At 40.3% G+C, this 18,981-nt stretch overlaps 1 protein-coding gene across 4 annotated transcripts; it reads right to left on the bottom strand.

Annotated features, from left to right (window-relative positions):
• Positions 1–1,904: 1,904 nt before the first annotated feature.
• On the bottom strand, positions 1,905–17,710 carry slc17a8 (solute carrier family 17 member 8). 4 transcript variants are annotated; one of them, XM_019893927.1, is made up of 13 exons: positions 17,200–17,710; positions 16,746–17,101; positions 14,544–14,799; positions 14,094–14,212; positions 9,900–10,014; positions 9,733–9,820; positions 7,764–7,850; positions 6,106–6,248; positions 5,873–6,022; positions 5,645–5,777; positions 4,228–4,338; positions 3,360–3,487; positions 1,905–2,645 (listed from the first exon to the last, which is right to left on the bottom strand). In XM_019893927.1, the coding sequence occupies exons 2-13, from the start codon at positions 16,835–16,837 to the stop codon at positions 2,316–2,318; spliced, it is 1,752 nt and encodes a 583-aa protein (XP_019749486.1). In that variant the 5' UTR covers positions 16,838–17,101; positions 17,200–17,710; the 3' UTR covers positions 1,905–2,315. The 4 variants fall into 4 exon arrangements, with proteins under 4 accessions (XP_019749486.1, XP_019749487.1, XP_019749484.1 ...); XM_019893928.1 differs by having other exon boundaries at positions 16,746–16,950; XM_019893925.1 differs by having other exon boundaries at positions 16,746–17,327; positions 17,518–17,710.
• Between the last annotated feature and the right edge of the window lie 1,271 nt (positions 17,711–18,981).

The following is an 18,981-nucleotide window of genomic DNA, read 5'->3' as shown; positions in this document are numbered from 1 at the left end:
ACTTGTTATATCCATTCCAAACGTGGCACCGTGCTTTAACATTAACCAGGGGGATTATTTTGGCAAATACAAGATGAGACCCAAAATTAGGAACCCCAGATATTCATCAAATTTACCATACAGCACCATATAGTTACCTTGAAATGGGGCGTCAGAGCTACACTTTCAGCCAAAAAACATCGACCCAGAGATTCTCTGTCATTATAAGCAAGTATCAGATCTCCTGTTTATTGCGAAAATTGTTGAAATAAATCATAGCGTACCAGTTTAATGATAACGCGGCACTAACAATCTCTTTTGAATCTCTTCAGTTAGGATTTAGGGCCGACCACCCTCTACTGATACGGTCCTTGCTAAATGACAAATGATTTTCTCCTAGCTATGGACTCTGCATCTCATCAATATAACAGCATCATGACTCAATCTTAGCGCTAACTTGGCACCGCCGATCACAACATATTCGAAAGGCTCAAAGCATATGTCGGTATTTCAATCTCAGCACTTTCTTGGTTTAATTCTTACCTCTCAGAGAGGACACACTGTGCAAACCATGGCAATTACTAAACGACTGAGTTTTGTCAAGTTACATGTGGATCGGTACTTGGCCTTCTATTGTTTAGCATCTACATCAGGACTGCCCAGCTCCGGGCCTGGAGGGTCGCTGTCCTGCCTGTTCATCAGCCAGCTCTGACGCAGAATTAGAACGATCTTGATTATTAGAATCAGGTGTGTTGCAGCTGGGAGTGATGGGAAAACAGGCAGGACAGCGGCCCTTGAGGATCGATTTAGGACACCCCTAATATACATGCTTCTGCCTGGTGATATTACACACAAATATAACATCAGTTTTCTCTGCGATGCCGATGATACCCAATAATAAATGCCATTGGAAATGGAAAATCCACAGAATTACTGTAATCTAGAAGTGTACTTGGCTGAGATTAGAGAATTTATAGCTTTGAAATTTTTTGCTTCTGAACCCTGAAAAAAACTGAGATGGCTCATGATTAACACCAATTATAGGACACCAGTCTTGTACTAAATGTACTACTGTATTATCTGAAGTGACTAGAAAATCTGTTCTATTTGATTCAACTGTCTTCTCAAAGAATATTACTACAACTGTGTTTTATCACCTCCTCGATATTGCTAAGATCCATCCCATTCTATCTGCTAGTGATAAAGAAATCATAATTCATGCATTTGCTAGGTCTCACCTCGCCTATTGTAACATAATGCTCTTTGGTCTTCCCATACCTCGTATTAAAAGTCTACAGATAGTACAAAATGTTTAAAAGGCCACTTCATATTTATTTGTATGCTTTTGCATTTAGTTGAACTACATGTTGGCTTGTTTGGCTGTCGATTCTTCTCTTTCTCCTACCCCCTCCTCCCCTGGCTTTGAGAGGAGGCTAGGTGACGATGACCTAATTGGATGTCACTGTGCGGATTCTGCACCGATTGATCCGGACAAGATTTGAGGTGGGCCACTTCCTCAGAGGTGCTGCAATAGAAATAATAAACATTGACCGATCGGTCTGGATTTTGAGAAGGACCCAATTCTCTGAAGGTGCCTTCCTGCAGCGCTTCATCTGATTGAGTGGGCTCTTAGACTATTGTATAGCATCACATTATGTTAAATGTTGCCCACTCAGCATCCACTGCAGCCTGGTAATCCTGGAAGGGCAATTACCCCATTGCTGCCGCTTCTGAAGGTTTCCTATTTTTCCCCATATAGGTTTGTTTTTGGTTTTACCTCCGGTGGGGTTAAGATCAGGGGATGCCGTTAATATTTGTCAACTGTGTGCGTGTAAAGCCCTTTGAAACTCTTTTATGATTAAAGGCTTGGTAAATAAATTTGACTTGATTGAACCCGTGACCCAAACAGCACAGTGCTGCCACGATCTAATAAAAAGTGAGCATTATTACCTTTGTGAAGTCAGTGTTTGATACAGCTCTTGTATTGGATTACTAGTACATTGTGCAGGGATAGCTCATGTTTTCATTCCTCAATAGCATTCAAGCAAAAGCAACACACTTATCTTTATGGTCTGCTATCAAATCCAGACTGCATGTTGCATAGGTGACACTTGACATGTGACAAGACAAATGAGTTCTAAAGTACTGATCAAGATACAACATTTTAAGCTTTTCTTCTTCTGTAACAATTTGCTTTCAAAGACAAGTCATCACTCTGAAACCGGTGTTTTCATTTAAGTCGATGAAAGTTGATTGAGGTACATAATGGTTAGTTTCCACAGGTGTAAAACTGGATTGTCACCAAAGTGTGAACTTCTTCATGTGCACCGAACCGCTCACTGGTATCCATTCTGAGGTTCTCCATTAGCGTAATGTTCATCGTCCTCTTGCATGGTCACCCCTCTCTTCTTTGTCCAGCCGTGTCTCTGACCTGACGCATTATCGGTCGTTCCGTAACTCATTTTGGGAGCTGTCATGCTCTCGCTGTTGAGCTCAGATTCTTCAGCTAGCTCGTCCTCTTCGACAAAGCCACATTTTTCTTCACACGTGCTCTCAGGGTTGGCCCAGTCCTGTTGTTCTCCCGAGGCAAAGATAGCATAGAAAATGACCCCTGTGTAGTGCACCATGGATGCGATAACAAAGACGTTCTGCCACTCAAGACGGGTCTGTCGGAAGGGAAGAGTGAATTGTGTCAAACAATATCCTGAAAGAAACATTGCTTTCTTGATGATGCACCTCTGAGATCAGAGGGATGGTGATAAATCCATACCCAGACTCTACCTAGAAATACAGATGCTGTTTATCCCAAAGTGACTTATTCTTGTAACTTATCTAATGAAGTTGAATGTACGTCAACTTTCTTTGAGCCGATTGAAACTTGATGCTAAATAAACACGAACAAACTCAAAATCCTTAGCGTTTTCATTTACCCAAGGGAGGTAGAGGCGCAAACATATGGCCCGTGGGTTGGAGCAGGCTTACAATTTTAATTAACTAATTTTTTGTATGTTTAATTTCTTCATTTGATGTAGACATCCACTAAAGATGATGTCACGTCATTGCTGCGCATAATAATGTTTGCATGGTTGAATTATTACTATCACCACATCGGTCAATTTAATGCTTCTTGTTTCAAGTGGGATTAAATTAAAGTCCAATACAAAGGCAACACTGTTACGAAAACAACTGTGCAGATTCATGGACGATTGTCAGTAGTCTCCCTCCCAAGCATTCTGTCCTACTTGCGAGGAGCACATATTGGCCTTTTGATGACATATAGGTATGCCGTAGCCGTAACTCCTGACATCTTTGACATCATCTATTAATCAACTTTGACTCAACTTTTATCACAACCTCTATTATAAAAAAATAAGTTGTACCTTATGAATGGTCAGGGCTCCAACAATCACGGGACACACCATTCCAGACAGCGTTCCCACACCATTGGAAATGCCCATCAGGATGCTAGCATAGCGAGGAGCAATGTCCAGATGATTGACATTAAAGCCTGCCAACACAGTATGGGATTGTGTAGTGACAATGATAAATCTGAAAACTATTGTAAATTATTGGAATTTTCTGCAGAGGGCTATACATGACTCACAAAAAATTCAGGATGAACCTGCACTTGTCAAGAAAATAATGGAAAGAAACCAACTGGCTTTATGAAGTGTAGCCAAAAGGCACACACACGCACACACAATGGTACATTTTTGTGTTGTACCTTTAAATGCCATGACCAAGTGAGTGCCTTGTCACGAGCTCACAGCCAGCTCAAGTGCAAGCACACACACACACACACACACACACACACACACGCACACACTCTCTCCAGTATTGGAGGCAAGGACTGAGAAGGCGGGGAGTTGAGGGCTTCCTTATTGTATAATTGCATGTTTCACTTAGGAGCTATACTGAGGGATAATTTAACGAAGAAAAAAAAAAAGAAACACATGCCGAAACGTTGCAAAAAACCTTTACATTGTGTGTGAAAGCGAACAACTGAGCATTCCGCGTAGACAGGGATGTCAGGAAGCGTAATTCTTGTAAACCAATTAGTAAGTGAACCGAAGTTCCACTGAGAGTTTCCACTGAGAGATTCCACTTTAAATGGGTTCATTTTGTTTCACTTGCACCAGTGCTTGGAAAAGCCTGAAGCTCACTTGCAACTCAAGTGATGGCCACTATCTAAAAAAAACTCCTAAGTAGGGGTACTACTAAATTGTGCTACCATGGGAGTATCGGTACCTGATATGGCAAATCCACTGAAGCCTACAGCTAGCACCAAGAAAGAGATGGCCACAGCACGGGTGTGTGAAAAGCCGACCACCAGAAGCAGAGTAGCCTCCATGCCAAAGCCTACAAAAAGACACATGATAATGAACAGATGCCAGAAATAACCTCAAAACATTTGGTTCACTTGCATTACTGAACATTATTATTGTGCAAACTCAACAATGGGGAGGGGGTTGGGTCCTCTTTTTATGTTGTAAGTTTGAAATGTTTTAACTGTACAGCACTTTGAGGTGCATTTTTATGTCTGAAAAGTGCTATATAAATAAAGTTTGAAAGTTTGACTGAACAAGAGACCCACATGTGCCACAGTACATAAACCCTGTGTACTGTGAAACAACAGAAACAAAGAGTTGCCAAATGCTTTGTGGCCGGAATTTCGACACACCGTTCAATTGTTGCGGAGTTGCATTAGTTCAAATATGTGTACATACAGAAGTCGTACGTTTTCTCCTCCTCCTTTTCCTCTTATCTAAATCCCAGAACACCACCTGATGCCGCACACTGAAAACTTTTACTTGAAGAAACTTGTTTTTTTTTTTCCACAAAGAAATTCTAAGTAAATTTTATTTGGATAGTATTTGTTTATTAAATGAAGTCAATCAAGAGTTGAGGAAACAACAACCTGCAGGCTGGGAGACAGCCACTCTACCACCTGAGGCATGCCGCTCCTGTTCTGTTTTAGTATACAGTATTGCTCATGCCAGGTGGAATGCTCGTACATTCAAGACCCGTTTTTGAAGTCTCCTTTTGGAGACAGCGTCTATTTACTAACCTGGAGAGGGAGTGGCATGGCTCCAGGGCCAGTGCTAGTGATTTTGGTGAACACACACACACACACACACACACACACACACACACACACACACACACAGCACCACCCCTGACAGAAACGAACAGTAGCTGAGTATCGAGCCATTTAATTTTCATAGTGTAATCAATGTGCCGGTTTTTACATCATGTATTTGGAAAGAAATCGAACAATTGAGCGAACCTCGTTAACCAGGTTTTTCTGATTTCTGATTCTGACCTAAATATGGCTCTGATTTCTGATTCTAACCTAAATATGGCTGTGGTTATTGTGGTCATTTAAATGGCTGTAACAAAATAAACAAACAATTGATATTTAAAACTTTGTCTTACCTGCAAGTGACGCAAGCATCATCTTGCAGTTTATATATATATATATATACACACACACACACACACACACACACACACACACACACACACACACACACACACACACACACATATACCGGGATATATATAAATATATCCCGGTATATATAAACAGGGTTGAGTGTAAGTATTTCAGTGTGTTCACCTTTTGTGTACATTGTGCATGTTGCTAATGGTTTCCTCAACCTACCTCCGCAGTTCATGAGTTTCCTCACATTCGTAGTGGTCATGATTTTGTTACTACGCAGGAAGTCCGCCAGCTGTCCTCCAATTGGAACAACAATAGTCATCACCATGTGCGGCACGGCAGACAGGATCCCTACCTGTAAGAGCATCATGCAGTTTTCTGTAACATGTAACATAAAATACCATTGCCTTGATTTATGGTCTCTCTGTGTGATGATAGCATGAGGTCAACCTTGCTGATTGGGAAGCCAAAGACCTCTTCAAAATATGCCGGCTGGCTAATGAGAAGCAGGTAGAAGGTCCAGCTGCGGCAAAAGTTGGCCACAATGATGGCGTAGACTGGCATGGAAGTGAAGAAACGGCGCCATGGTGTCTTGAATTTCTTATCGTGTAAGAGGTGAGAAAAAAAAGTAACGTTGACATACTGTACGAAATGTTCAATGTAACTGATACCTGTTTACTTGCCTGAGTCACATTCTGGTGGTGAATAGTTTCGCCAATGGTGGACTCAATGTATGTTCTTTCCTCATCCGTGATTGTTGGATGCACAGCAGGACTTCCATAGGCCAACAAAAGCCACAGGACATACCACAGGATTCCAAAAACACCTTTTGGCAATAGAACAAAAGAGTGACTAAAACATACTACAGTACGTCCACAAATGGCCTTTTAAAGTATTGATGAGAGCGAGCCAGAATCATTAAACCAAGTTGGAACCTTGACTCTCCACCTGAGAAGCTTCATTATTATTCAGATGAAATGATGAGTCACAGCACCCAGACAGGAAAAGGCTATTTCACATCAATAAATCATGAGATGATATCGCACAAAAAGCAGAGTCGCTTTTGATTAAAAAACATCTAGCAAGATGTGAATTTTATGTCGGTATTAATCGTTTTAATCAATCACTAAAGCAATTCAGATAAGGTTTATTGTGCAATGCATTCAAAGTAACGACTAATAGTAAAGTATCTTGATTATTTCATGACGACAAGACATCCATTGATAATTCTACATGGTGTTCTTTACATGTTTGTTGGCTATGATGTTACATATATTTTTAATTTGTATATGCAGTACACCAGTATCTTGTGCAGAAGACATTTTGAGTAATTAACTTAAATTTGTGGGTCTAAGTTTGTGGACAACCTTCTAACGCCAACCATGCTGCGCTATAGTCTGGTGTAGTTCGAAGTGCTCATGCAATTAAATAGCCTAGTCATGAGCAGACTGGAATTAGAACTGTCATTAGTGTGATACAATCTTTAAATTGACTCTAGTAAAGTATTCTTAATAGGTGCATTGAATAAATTAAGCTCTCCATTGTTTTTTTTTCTCAAAATTGGTGATTGATTACTGATGACTGAACAGTGATGCTGAAATTCATAAAATACTGGTCAACGATTTCTGCTTTATGCAAACCGTAATAGGTGATATGCGAGATGGTTTGGTTAAAATACTGAATGAAATTAGCAGAGGTGGGCATTTCAGGCTGACCCACGTGGGCCCACTTCATCCCTCGTCGGCGACAGCCAGTCGGCATTGAGAACTTAATTTCAACGTCATACACAGACGCCGCGACAGGCAGCCAAATAAAACAAATATATCAACAAATACATAAATAAAATGATAACAGAAGCACGCACATCATGGTCAGTGGTGAAATTAAACCAATGTGGAATACATGTCATTGACATATCTGGGACAGGATGGTATACAACACTGTTTTATTTTGTATTATTTTTGTATTTGCCTGTATGATCAGGTGTGCGGCACGTGACGTGGCATAGTACCGGTAAGTCCGTTCACGACACCGTTTAGATGTTGCAGACAACTCGGAGAGACTTGACCGGACTGAATAGCGATGGCAGGTCACTCACGGACTCACCGGGCTGAGGCTGCCCATCTCTGGAAATTGGTTTCCAGAGTAAAAACTAAATGATGACTTGCAAGTTGTCCCTTTCACTCGGAAATGTTTTATTCAATAACAATTCCTCTCGCATCTTAATGTTGACTCAATGTCTCAATGCTCCTGGCAGCTCTAGACTCTTGTTTGCCTTCATTCTTGCCTGGCATGTTTACATTGTACATACAGAAACAGATGTTGACATTCAACTTCTTACCATAGATGTAAAAGACTGACGGCCACCCAATGTACTGAACCAACACACCAGCCAAAGGCATGGCGATCACGGCTCCTGCATAGGATCCTGGAAAAAGGCGAGTTCAATTTCAATATTATTTTCAAGCCACGATGTCACTTTGGCGGCAGTGGCATTTTTACAGTATTCTGAATGAAAAAAATTAAGTGAAACTTTGAGTTAACTGTACAATTTAAAAATTCTGGTTCCAGTTCAATTCGATGCTATTTTAACCACTGGTTAACGTGTAACCATCAGTTAAATTCTTAACCTGCTGTTAGCTAACCAAGCGTTAAATGTGCACTGTTCAAATGATGGTGAGTCACATTGTTAGTTAATGGCACTGTCAGTTAACCATGTGGTTAATGTCACTGGTAAGTACCAATATATGCGTTCCATGCAATTCCTGATTTTTTTTACTTTTGGTTTTGCGAAAAAATGAATAGCCAAACAATTGCGAGCACCTTTGAAAAAAAAAAAGGAGCAGGAATTTTTCTGCTGACAAGGAAAATGTAATTTAGTCTGTTTGAAGCTAGAATGGAAGCACACTCCTCATTTACGCCAACACCAATAATGACTTGAAAAAGAGAGTGGCATGGTGTAATTGCACAACCACTACAGGAAGTGGCAGAGGCGCTCTCATGTATTTTTATTTTTCATATTTTAGGTGAATTGATGCACTTCAAATCTTTTCTGTGAAAGACTAAAAAAACACGTTAATGTTATTCTTTGTTGTAAGTAGAGGTTTTTTCTTTCTTGTTATTTTTATGTGAAATTATTAAGGATACAATGTTAAGCAGAGGTATGCTTACAGTTACAGTGATCCCTCGCTCTAACGCGTTCACTTTCCACAGCTTCGCTGTTTTACGGATTTTTTAGTGCAGTTTTTTTAATGCTTTAAAACAGTGAATTGCGTTCTTACAGTACAGTATTTCCAAAAACTATCATAGTTATTTGTTGAAGACGTTTGTTTATTTTTGTGCTTCGGCCTGAAAACAGGTTTTGGTCTTTGGTTTCATTGTATCCATAGTTCAGTAATGTATAATAACTGTAAAAAAAATAAAGCTCATGACTTCACGGATTTCACCTATCACTGGTTCTTTTTGGAATGTAGCCCCCATGATAAACGAGGGATTACTGTATATTGACAAATTATACTATTTATAGAGAGTTGAGTGGTCCAAAATGTTTTCTCTTTCTAACAGAAGATAACTGAGAAGCACTGCTACTGAATAAGGAAAATTACAGTAACATAAATATTTCTCTTGCATTATTATGCTAGAGTGCGATGTTTGATCCATTTCATCCAAAAGAACATTTGTGAGATCAAATATCACTGATGTTGACCTAGTCTAAGTGTTTTGATGAGGTTGAGGTAATTTGTTGTGCAGATTGCCATTGTACCTGCTGGTGCATCATGCAGAATTTATCTCTCACAGGCTCTTTATGGTCAGTGTCACTTGACGGAACCTGACCACCCATTCTTGGCGTTTCCATCCATCCATTTTCGAGACAGCTTCTCCTCATTAGGGTTGAGGAACCGGAGTACCCTAACCGTGCTATATACTTTCGAGCAGGGATAGGGACCTCTGGTTCCTCGAGAGCCATACCCTGCCTGTTTTAGATCCCTCCCTGCTCAAACACACCTAGTTCAATTGGGCATGATCGTGTCAGGCCTCTACAGAGCTTGCCGATGAGCTGATCATTTGAATCAGGTGTGTTGAAGAGCGAGAGATGTAAAACAGACAGGATATGGCTCTAAGTCTTGAGGAAAACAAACAACCATTCGCACCTACTGACAATTTAGTCTTACAGTTTTCTAACATGTGAGAGGAAACTGGAGCAGACTGTCGAGAGAAAGGATCCAGCTCACCCATGACCCTCGTGGGGACATTTGAGGTACACATAGAAAATGGATGAAAGGATGGCTCCCTTCGTAACTTCAACTCACCACAGAAGGATGTAGTGGCCAATCGACTGCGTTCAAGAGGTGGAGCCCATTTTGACCACATCCCATGGCACGCTGGGTAGGTCACACCCTAGATGGGAAATGTGCCCCAAATAATTAACCCATGTCCGCTGGACATTTCTCAACAACTTCACTATTCGCATTCTTACCTCAACTAAGCCCTGCAGGATGCGAACAAACATGACACAGCCATAGTGAACCCTCGCTGCAGATGGGATAAACATATTCAGCACTGACGTCAAGAAAATGGCAGCGCCAAACACCCTGCAGAGAAAAAAAAGCCGACATTATTTTGAGAGAAACGGGCCATTATTAATTGTCCCTGACCACTTGACTCACTTACACAATCAAAGTTGAATTGGCTATTTTTTCTTGAAACGTCCTATCATTTATGCCTTGAAAATGTCATTTAATTTCAAAGTAAATACTGAAATAACAAGAGCAGAAGGATACATAACGCATTTGCCGTAGGGGAATGTGCAGTTAGATTGCATTCGCTACCAAGAAAACTACAAAACTACGTGACTGCTGTGCAAAGCGGCCAGCGTCAAAAGTTTGGAGGCAGTGTTAAAAACAGAATGTCGGTGTTGCATCAACACCAATCAGTAATAAAATAGCCTCTGTAGTCGTACGTAACACTGATCTGTTGTTAAAATAGGATGTGACCTGCATTCGACCCTCACTGGTATGTATTTTTAAATTGAAACCATGCCAATAATTGAGTTTCCTGGTTAGACAAGACAATTTTCTTCAGCATCATTTTACTCTTTACTTGCGGGACAGAGTCAAACTTCCCTAATGTCAGCAACACTTTCACATGATGGCATTGGAGAGAAAAAAATGTTGCCTTGTAACTTGGTTTCCACTTGACTCCTCTATTTTATATTGTTGATATTGGCCCATAGTTGTATTTTGTGAGACGTCACGTGGTCAAATGGGCTACTTGGCCAATCGGGTTTCAATTACGCGGTCTTTAATATGTTTTGGTTGAAGCGGGTATAGGCAGATAGTATGACAGGCTACACGGGACTTTTTGTGGATTGGTGAGTTGAGCACCTGACAACATTCAGTCTAACAAGTGTTAAACGAAGCCCATTGTGCACTGTACAAGATGGCGATGAACTGTTTGCTACATTCATGGATACCTTTCAGGATATTGTCAACAGGCATCTTAACCAGTTCTGTCGTGGGTGATGGGACAACAACCTCATTGCTGAGTTACAACTGAAGAACAGGAAGTCGAACTTGCCCGCATTTGCTGAACCGTTACTCCTTTTTGATAACTGAAGAAGACCATGAGGCAGCAGAAACCCTTAGAATGAAGCAACATCTCGGGGCAAAGCAGAAGTCCACCACCCATGCACAGGTTGCCAATGTTGATGGAAATGGAGCGAAGAGCACTGCACTCACTGGCATTACTCACAACCAGGAGAATAATCGGCGGATGTGCAGCAGCAGCTGGCCAAGCTCGCAGCAAACATCAACCAGCCTCAGGCCACTAAAATTGGATGTTATATTTTTTGGACTAGTGTATGTTGTGCCTGACACGTAACCTTAAGTATCGCGACATCCAAGAACAGCATCAGAAACAATCAAACTCAATCGAAACATCTCGCGTTAGTTCTCATTTGGATTTACTTCGTAAAGAATTGGGATTACTGACTTGCTCAGTACTTAAGTGTACGTTTTTTTTTTTTTTTTTTTTTTTTTTTTTTAGAAAAATACAATTAGTAATCCATTCAAATAGATGTGGGATTCAGTGGATAAATGATTAATAACCAGTGATTTGAGTTACGAGTCCAGCTGCTCAGAGCACTATGCATGTCCAAATCATCTCAAACTAAACGCTTCTATAACACTTTCCAAAGTAGTGGAGAAACTACAATATAACTCTTCACACGGTAAGCTGGAAAAAAAAAAACATGCATTTTTAAGCAACCCTGTGAGGAAACTCCCCCTTCATTACTCGATACACATTTTGAAGCCTCTCGGAACACCTCTAGTAGAACGCCATTAGGTTTAGTCACATATGCACCGAAATGTAATCTCTGTGACATCAAAAGTAGTTGGGAGCAAACAGTCACTGTTCTGTTCGTGAAAGTCATGTCGTTTGCCTCCACATTGATGAGTTAATGAGTAAATGTGTTTCACTTTATCTTGTAGAGGCAGACAGAAGGAGAGGCTAAGGTCGCACAATGACCTTTGATTTGCTTACAGTTTTGTGTACAGTGAATACAGCGTGTACATATTTTGTGTGTCTTTTTTGTGGTTAATTTTGTAAACATACTTCTTGTGTTTGTGTACCGTATTGAAAAACAGAAAAAAGAAAAACAAATCTCATGGTGACTATAAATGATTATAGAGTAGTGTACTGTTTTTAAAGCTGTCCATCTGTGCATCTCCTCGGGGTGAATATAATTATTCCTATAAGTATACAACACTTTGGGTGCATTTTCTTGACAATTTTCTGTCCCAAATGCCTCAAAGACCCTGTCACAAACAATAAAACTCAACTCATTCATTGTAAAATCATTTTAAAAAGTTAGTTAGGAAACTGTACATGATCACTTCACCTGTTTTGAGTCTGTGTTGAGCCTTACATTCACCGTTTTCTGTGATGTTTACGACATCACACTGTACACTTTGTCTCTGTATTCGTCTTAATTTTATTTTGCTCTTTTTACTCTGGTGTCTGCTGGCTCTTGGCCAAGTCGGCATTGTAAATGATGAATCTGTTCTCAATTGCCTTGCCAAGATAAAACAATAAGGAAAATTTAAATTAAATAAAAACCCTCACGTACTTTCATGGTTGGTGGCTACAATGTTTCCCTTTTCAAACGTAGTCATTTCTTTTCAAAAATATATTGATCGAGTGGCCAAAAAGAAAATAATTTTTTAGGTTTACTTTATATTGTTATGTTATGATTTGGTGGCAGAGGACATGAATTATTGTGAACAAAAACGCACCTGAAGATCTGACTTTTTAGGACATTTTTTCGGCTCTCCTTTTCACACATCTCATCATTGCTTAATTTCCCTTGCACAGTTTTTCGAATAAGAAGGAAATTGTGCACGCTTCGTATTGGTTGTCAACACATTTTGAAGTTTAGTGTGAAACCGACACATCAAATTAAATTCAACATTGAATATTTTTTTAAACATCAAACTATTAAACCCGAACCATTTAATTTTGTCTGATGAAAATCCGCTATCTTAAAGCTGAAAGAAAATGTAAAACGCCACAGAAGAACTGAAATTAGCATCGTTTTTATTGTGTTTATACAGTAAACTCAAGTACTTCTTCGACTGTCATGTTTCTGTTTGTTTTGGTTTCATTTTTGGCGGGAGCGCAGGGCGTTCCCTCCAGCTCACTCTCAGATGCCATAAGATGGTACCAAACGCCCTATCCAATGCAAGCAGAATTTCTTCTACAAAATGCTGATTTCAAGGTTTTGAATGTTATGTGTACTGGAATTCGTTTGGCCATGTGCAGCCATGATCTCCTGCTCTGTATGTTTTCAGTGTCTGATATATCATTATTATCAATGAACCTACAAATGCATATAGTATGGAGTAAAATAACAGAATAGCGTGAGTTTCCCACTTTTTATGTTAAAACACTGGGTTGACTAACTGAAGAGCTTTTCAGAACACGCCAGCCTATAAACATCTCAATAAAGTGAAACTCTATAACATGGCTTATTTTCTGTTTGTCAGCTATGTAATGAGACACATCAAACACCCCTGATTGTCATGCAGTGAGGTAATACCATCGAGTACACACAATTCTTCTTGAGAGCCGCCATGACTCTCAGCTCCCTGCCATTTTTTCTCCCTCACTGAATCCCCCGTTCTCCTCTTTTTTTCCAAAACAGGGTGTAAGTGACACTTGTAATATTCCAGTGGTGTTTCAGAAAGAAATCAGAGGCAGGATCTTTCATTATTAACTCTGTCAGTGGCGTGTCCTCTTTTCCTGTGAAGCTTTTATTACAGGGCTACTATCTACTCCATCGGCACTGCTCAGAGCACTGAGCAGCTTTAACCATTTAAGAATACCACCGTCAGTCTCGACAATGTTTGTCTTGTTGTTTCGAAGAACAAATATGAATGTTCTTCTGCAATAGTCTAATGTGAATACCTGCGGCAGCCTTATTTATTCCTAGTCGCAATGGAATGTAGTCCCTTATTTTATATGGAGTCAAAATAATTATTCACGAGTTTGTTGAGACTTGTGAGTGACTTCAATGGAGTGACTTAGAGTACTGCTTAATGCAATGCAACAGGTGTCATGAAAACGGTAGTTACAGAAAGCCAACCAACTGAAGTCAAGAAATAGATTTGACCTGTTAGCAGAAAGCTTGTTTGAGATGAAACCACCGGGAATTTGAGTGACGATGTAGCCCCAGAAGAAAGAGCCATGGATAAGTCCAACTGTCTCTGGGTCCCAGTTGAACTCAGCTTTCTAAAAAGACAATGAGAGTTATGAAGATGGACTGTGTCGAACACAGGTCCCAAACTCTGGTCCTCAACAGTCCCTATCCTGTTTGGGATGTTTCCCTCCTCCAACAGACCTGATTCAAATGATCAACTCATTGGCAAGCTCTGCAGAAGCCTGATAATGATCCTGATCATTTGAATCAGGTGTGTCGGAGGAGGGGGGTGGGGAGTGGGGGGACGACATCTAAAACATGCAAGGTAGGAGCCCTCAAGGACAGGCGTTCATGACCCCATAGCCTCTTGATGAACTATCACTCTGGAAAAAATCCCTAAATATATGACCAAAGAATGTCTACCTGGAGTACTTCAGTTCCATTCACATATATGGTGTTGTTGTTCACCATCTCCACAATTGCAACACCGAGGTTACAACGGATGCCAAAAGAGATGCAGAAGCCCAGACCACTGAGGATGGCGATGATGTAACGCTTGGGCAGACCGCCACAGCTACAATCCAGCAGTGGAGCGGAACGAGATGTGGAGGCCACCGGACGCCCATCCTCTGTCAGTTCAAAGTGTCTTTCCTCTTCTACATTGCTGCCATCGAGTTTCCTGATCAAAAAAACAGCAGAACAATTTTCTTATTAATGGTGATGTTTTGCATATTATATATGTACTGTATGTCCATCCATCCATTACATCCATCCGTTTCAAAACCGCTTTTCCTGAACAGGGTCGCAGGAGGTGCTGGAACCTATCCCAGCCGACTTTGGGAGAGTATGCCCTGAATTGGTCGGTAGTCAGTTTCAGGTAACATAGAGACGAACAACCAATCACACACACATTCACACCGTCACTGAATGGAAACCGTCCCACGCTGCCCGCACACAACTCAGGCGAATGTACCACTACGCCATCAGTGACTTGTGTCCATCCACTTGTCCTTATTTGTGTCGTAGGTGAGCTGGAGGCTATACCAAGATGGTGTTGGGCAAGAGGAGGGTTAAACCAGGTTGCTTGTCAATCGCAGGGTATTTAGCATGATGCGATTGATTTTAATATTTGCACTCACTAAGTATGTTGCGGCAGTGTATATCAAATGACATTTAATTCTACTTCCATATGTTTTTCACATTTGTGATTTATTTGTTACCTCATGGACGATGCAGTGCAGCTTTACAACATTGCAAGTGGAAACGGATCATACAAAAAAAAATATATACAGTATGGGTTATTGTATTCTTGACATGTGATGTGACCAAGTACGGAAGAATTAGGCAGGGCAGGGATATTTTTATTTGATTGCAATGTGTGCATTTGTGTGGATTTGATTGATAAATGTGTAAAGTAGGGGTCACCAGCGAGGCCGCGGGCACCAGGGAGCCCTAAAGGACGATACGAGTAGCCCACGGGCCTGTTCCAAAAATAGCTCACCGATGATTAGACACTGTGACTCTCCAGGAATATTGCATAAGCGATCATTTCAAAATGTGAACACTGGCAGATATTTCTAATGAAGTGTGGCCAATTGATATTTATCTGTTTCATAATTATTGTGTAAAATCGCTCATGTGATCAGTGTCTTCTCAGAAATGAACATCATTAATCATTGATTATAACATATGAAGGTAGTTTGAGCAAATTTATTTCAAAAGTGCATACTATCAAACTGGTAGCCCTCCGCATTAACCAGCAGCCTAGAAGGAGGTCTTAAGTTTCAAACAGGTTGATGACCCCTAGTATAAAGCATTCCCCAAAATATATCGTAGATTAACTATAACAAATTCTGGGAGGTTGTATGAGCTGTTGATGCAAATGTTTTCTGTGTAATGATGATAATAACTGTCATAATATTGATATGATAGACATATTCCTCTCATTGTATAGACATCATCCCATTATTTTGGGAGAGCAATATTCGGTATGTTACAAAGCACAGTGCAGTACAGAACCAATATAATTTAGGACACATATGACATTAGAGTACTTGCCATTGATTGCTCATGAAATGTGTCAACGCATAAAACTGTAGGAACGTACCATGTCATTTATAATATTGACTCCAAAAATTATGCCTATACCTTACATATGTGCAAAAGCTTTACTGCACACACACACTCATGCACGCACACCCATACACACACACACGAGCGCACACACACACGAGCGCACACACACACGAGCGCGCACACACACACACACACACACACACACACACACACACACACACGCGCGCGCGCACACACACACACACACACGCACACGCACACACGCACGCACGCACATGAACACAAGCACGCACCCCTCTGTGAATTATTTATCAGATGAGGTATGTATTACTGTTTTAAAATTGAGCCAAGATTAAATTACAGGTTTTACTCGGCAGGCACAACAATGCAGTATTTACTGTACATACTGCATAATTTAAGAATTTATTTTTGGCTATGTTATCCCTCTGACAGCAGATGTCACATCACATTGAGTGAAAAAAGCAATAATTTTTTTTTAATCGTCACTCACTGCAGATAAGTGCTTCGGGAAAAACACACAGCTCTCACCTTTGCAGTTTCCCCAAAGAGTTGACCACTGTTGACTTCACTTCTGCTGTCTCAGACTTTAGCATCTTCTCCCTCAAGGCTCCCAAAGACATGTTGGTGTCTTTACCTTCTTGATTTCAAATGTGTCTTGATACTTCTGCCCGTCAAAAATCCACTAGATGATGCCCATTCTTGGTAAGCTTCTGGCCCAAGAAGTTGTATCCACCTTAGAGTAGTGTCAAGGATAAAATGCCCGTTACCCAACCACGCTGTCCAGTGATTTAGTGGTTGTCAGAGAGGCGGAGGGAGGAGTTGGCAGTGTTGGTGTATCCCTTAATGCCAGTTTCAACTCCGAAAAGTTCCATTTGGCAGGAGGACTTGCATAGAAAGCAGAGCGCGTATGAAATCAGTCGATCCAGTTTTTACTTGATGGGCATGGTGATCATTTTTATATGCCGTTAAACTGAATGCACACCTTTGAGATACCTCTCCATGTCATATACTCCCAGAAAGGAGGGGCAGGTCTTGTGGCTCGCTTACTACGCCCTCATCCTCTTTAGCGTCACCATCATCTTGCCTCAAGCGTCATCCCGGCAGGTTCATCTGATCTCAGCCAGTCAGGTGAACAATGAAAGAAGCATGAGCCTGACAACTTGCATTGAGGCGAGACAAAGGCATATGTGCACAAATAGCAATTGTATTATTTGCTACGGTCCTTATTAAATTGATTGCACTGATTTCCCTCCATAATGTTTTGATATTAGGGATGTTCAAACGTCAAGAGGTCACTTACTCAAATGTGCCGTTGGTATGCCAACACATCGCTTTGAGAAAAATTGTTTTGATGACATGACCATCAGGGCAAACACACCTCTTAATATTCATCCATCTTCTGTTGCGCTTATCCTCTCAAGGGTCACGGGTGACCTGGAGCCTATCCCAACTATTGGTGAGAGCGGGTAGCCAGCCACTTGGTACGGTTTTAATATGACTTCCTTAACACTATAGCTTCAATGTCGTGTATGTAAACACTCACAAAACTTGACAAAGCCAACATAGGCATAAGAGGTGTAACTGTATAAACTGTGGCCAGTAAACTAGAAATTTTCTTGATACCACACTGGTGAGGAGTTGCCGTGTAACATTTGGCTAAAGCTGCTACTTTATCATTTTGCCTTAATTCTAAAGTAAAGGCAACAAAACACTAACTCTTTTCTCTTGAGATAATAATAATGATCTTGCCTTGATTTACTGACAAATTGGCTTAGTGTGAAATCTGGGCACGTTCAATTGAACACAACACGGATATACCATGATTTATTCAATTCTATGAATGCCAACAAGTTTAGTGTACCTTCTGCTATCACATGGAAAAGCATTTAATTGCTCACCTACGGCATACTAGAAAGGAAAAGTTTTATTTGTAATAAATAAGTAATGTTTTCTGACAAATTAAGTGACATTGGATACCTTCCTGCCACAACCCTGGTGATTTCTCAAGAAATAAGTACTAGGTGCCCCATCACCCTGGTCATGAATCACTGTGGCATAGGGTGAAATTCAGTCCTGTATCCAGCATCACTCCTGTAGTTTTATTTCCTGAACTCATTTATGTATTTGAAGAATATACATTTGTTACAATTACAATTTTAGTGTTTCATTGGACAGATAGTGGCTAAGTGAAATAAAGTCACTAAGCAAGTAAATCATTTTAATTTAATTGATTTTAAACTGCAATTTAAAGCAAGGTTCCTGTATATCTACAAATTAAACCATTTAGTAAATTAACTTCACATTAAATGAACTTAAAGGCAGAGGAATATACCAATAAAAGCCCTCGTTGTAAACCACTCCATTTTTGAACAGTGCGAGTATACAATCTAGTGGTTGGAGTGAGAAGTGTTGTGGGATTAATGCAGACCTAACATCACTGCAGTACAATGCATGCCTCTTCTGACCGGCAGTAATTTTGTAAGATAAACACATATTTGAGAGTTATTAAGTTATGAACTGATGATAATTTGAGTTCTGCAATTGGATATTATATTATTTGTCTCCTTATTATTCAACAATAAAAATGTTGATTTTTCCCAATCAAACAGACGAGGTGACAATTTAGTTGGCATGTTCTCATATGTAGGTTAAACAAAAAACACACAAGTGAAATTGTTTTTGCAAACAACAAATTGTTTTAACAAACAACAATAAAGAAGTTGCACTTGAACAATACGGGTCCACTGCTCAAAAGAAAAAATAA

Source organism: Hippocampus comes, unplaced genomic scaffold (assembly GCF_001891065.2).
Source record: "Hippocampus comes isolate QL1 unplaced genomic scaffold, H_comes_QL1_v1.1 scaffold104, whole genome shotgun sequence".
Taxonomy (NCBI): Eukaryota; Metazoa; Chordata; class Actinopteri; order Syngnathiformes; family Syngnathidae; genus Hippocampus; species Hippocampus comes.
Note: the sequence above shows the minus strand (reverse complement) of the source record. Positions and strands in the feature narration are given on the sequence as shown.

Excerpts from the sequence above, each read along its gene's own strand:
- slc17a8 (XM_019893927.1), bottom strand. The coding sequence starts at position 16,837 with ATGTCTTTGGGAGCCTTGAGGGAGAAGATGCTAAAGTCTGAGACAGCA. Across the intron at positions 14,800-16,745 it reads TCTTTGGGGAAACTGCAAAG|GAAACTCGATGGCAGCAATG; the intron begins GTGAGAGCTGTG and ends TTTTTTGATCAG. Across the intron at positions 3,488-4,227 it reads CAGTGGATTTGCCATATCAG|GCTTTAATGTCAATCATCTG; the intron begins GTACCGATACTC and ends CTGTGTTGGCAG.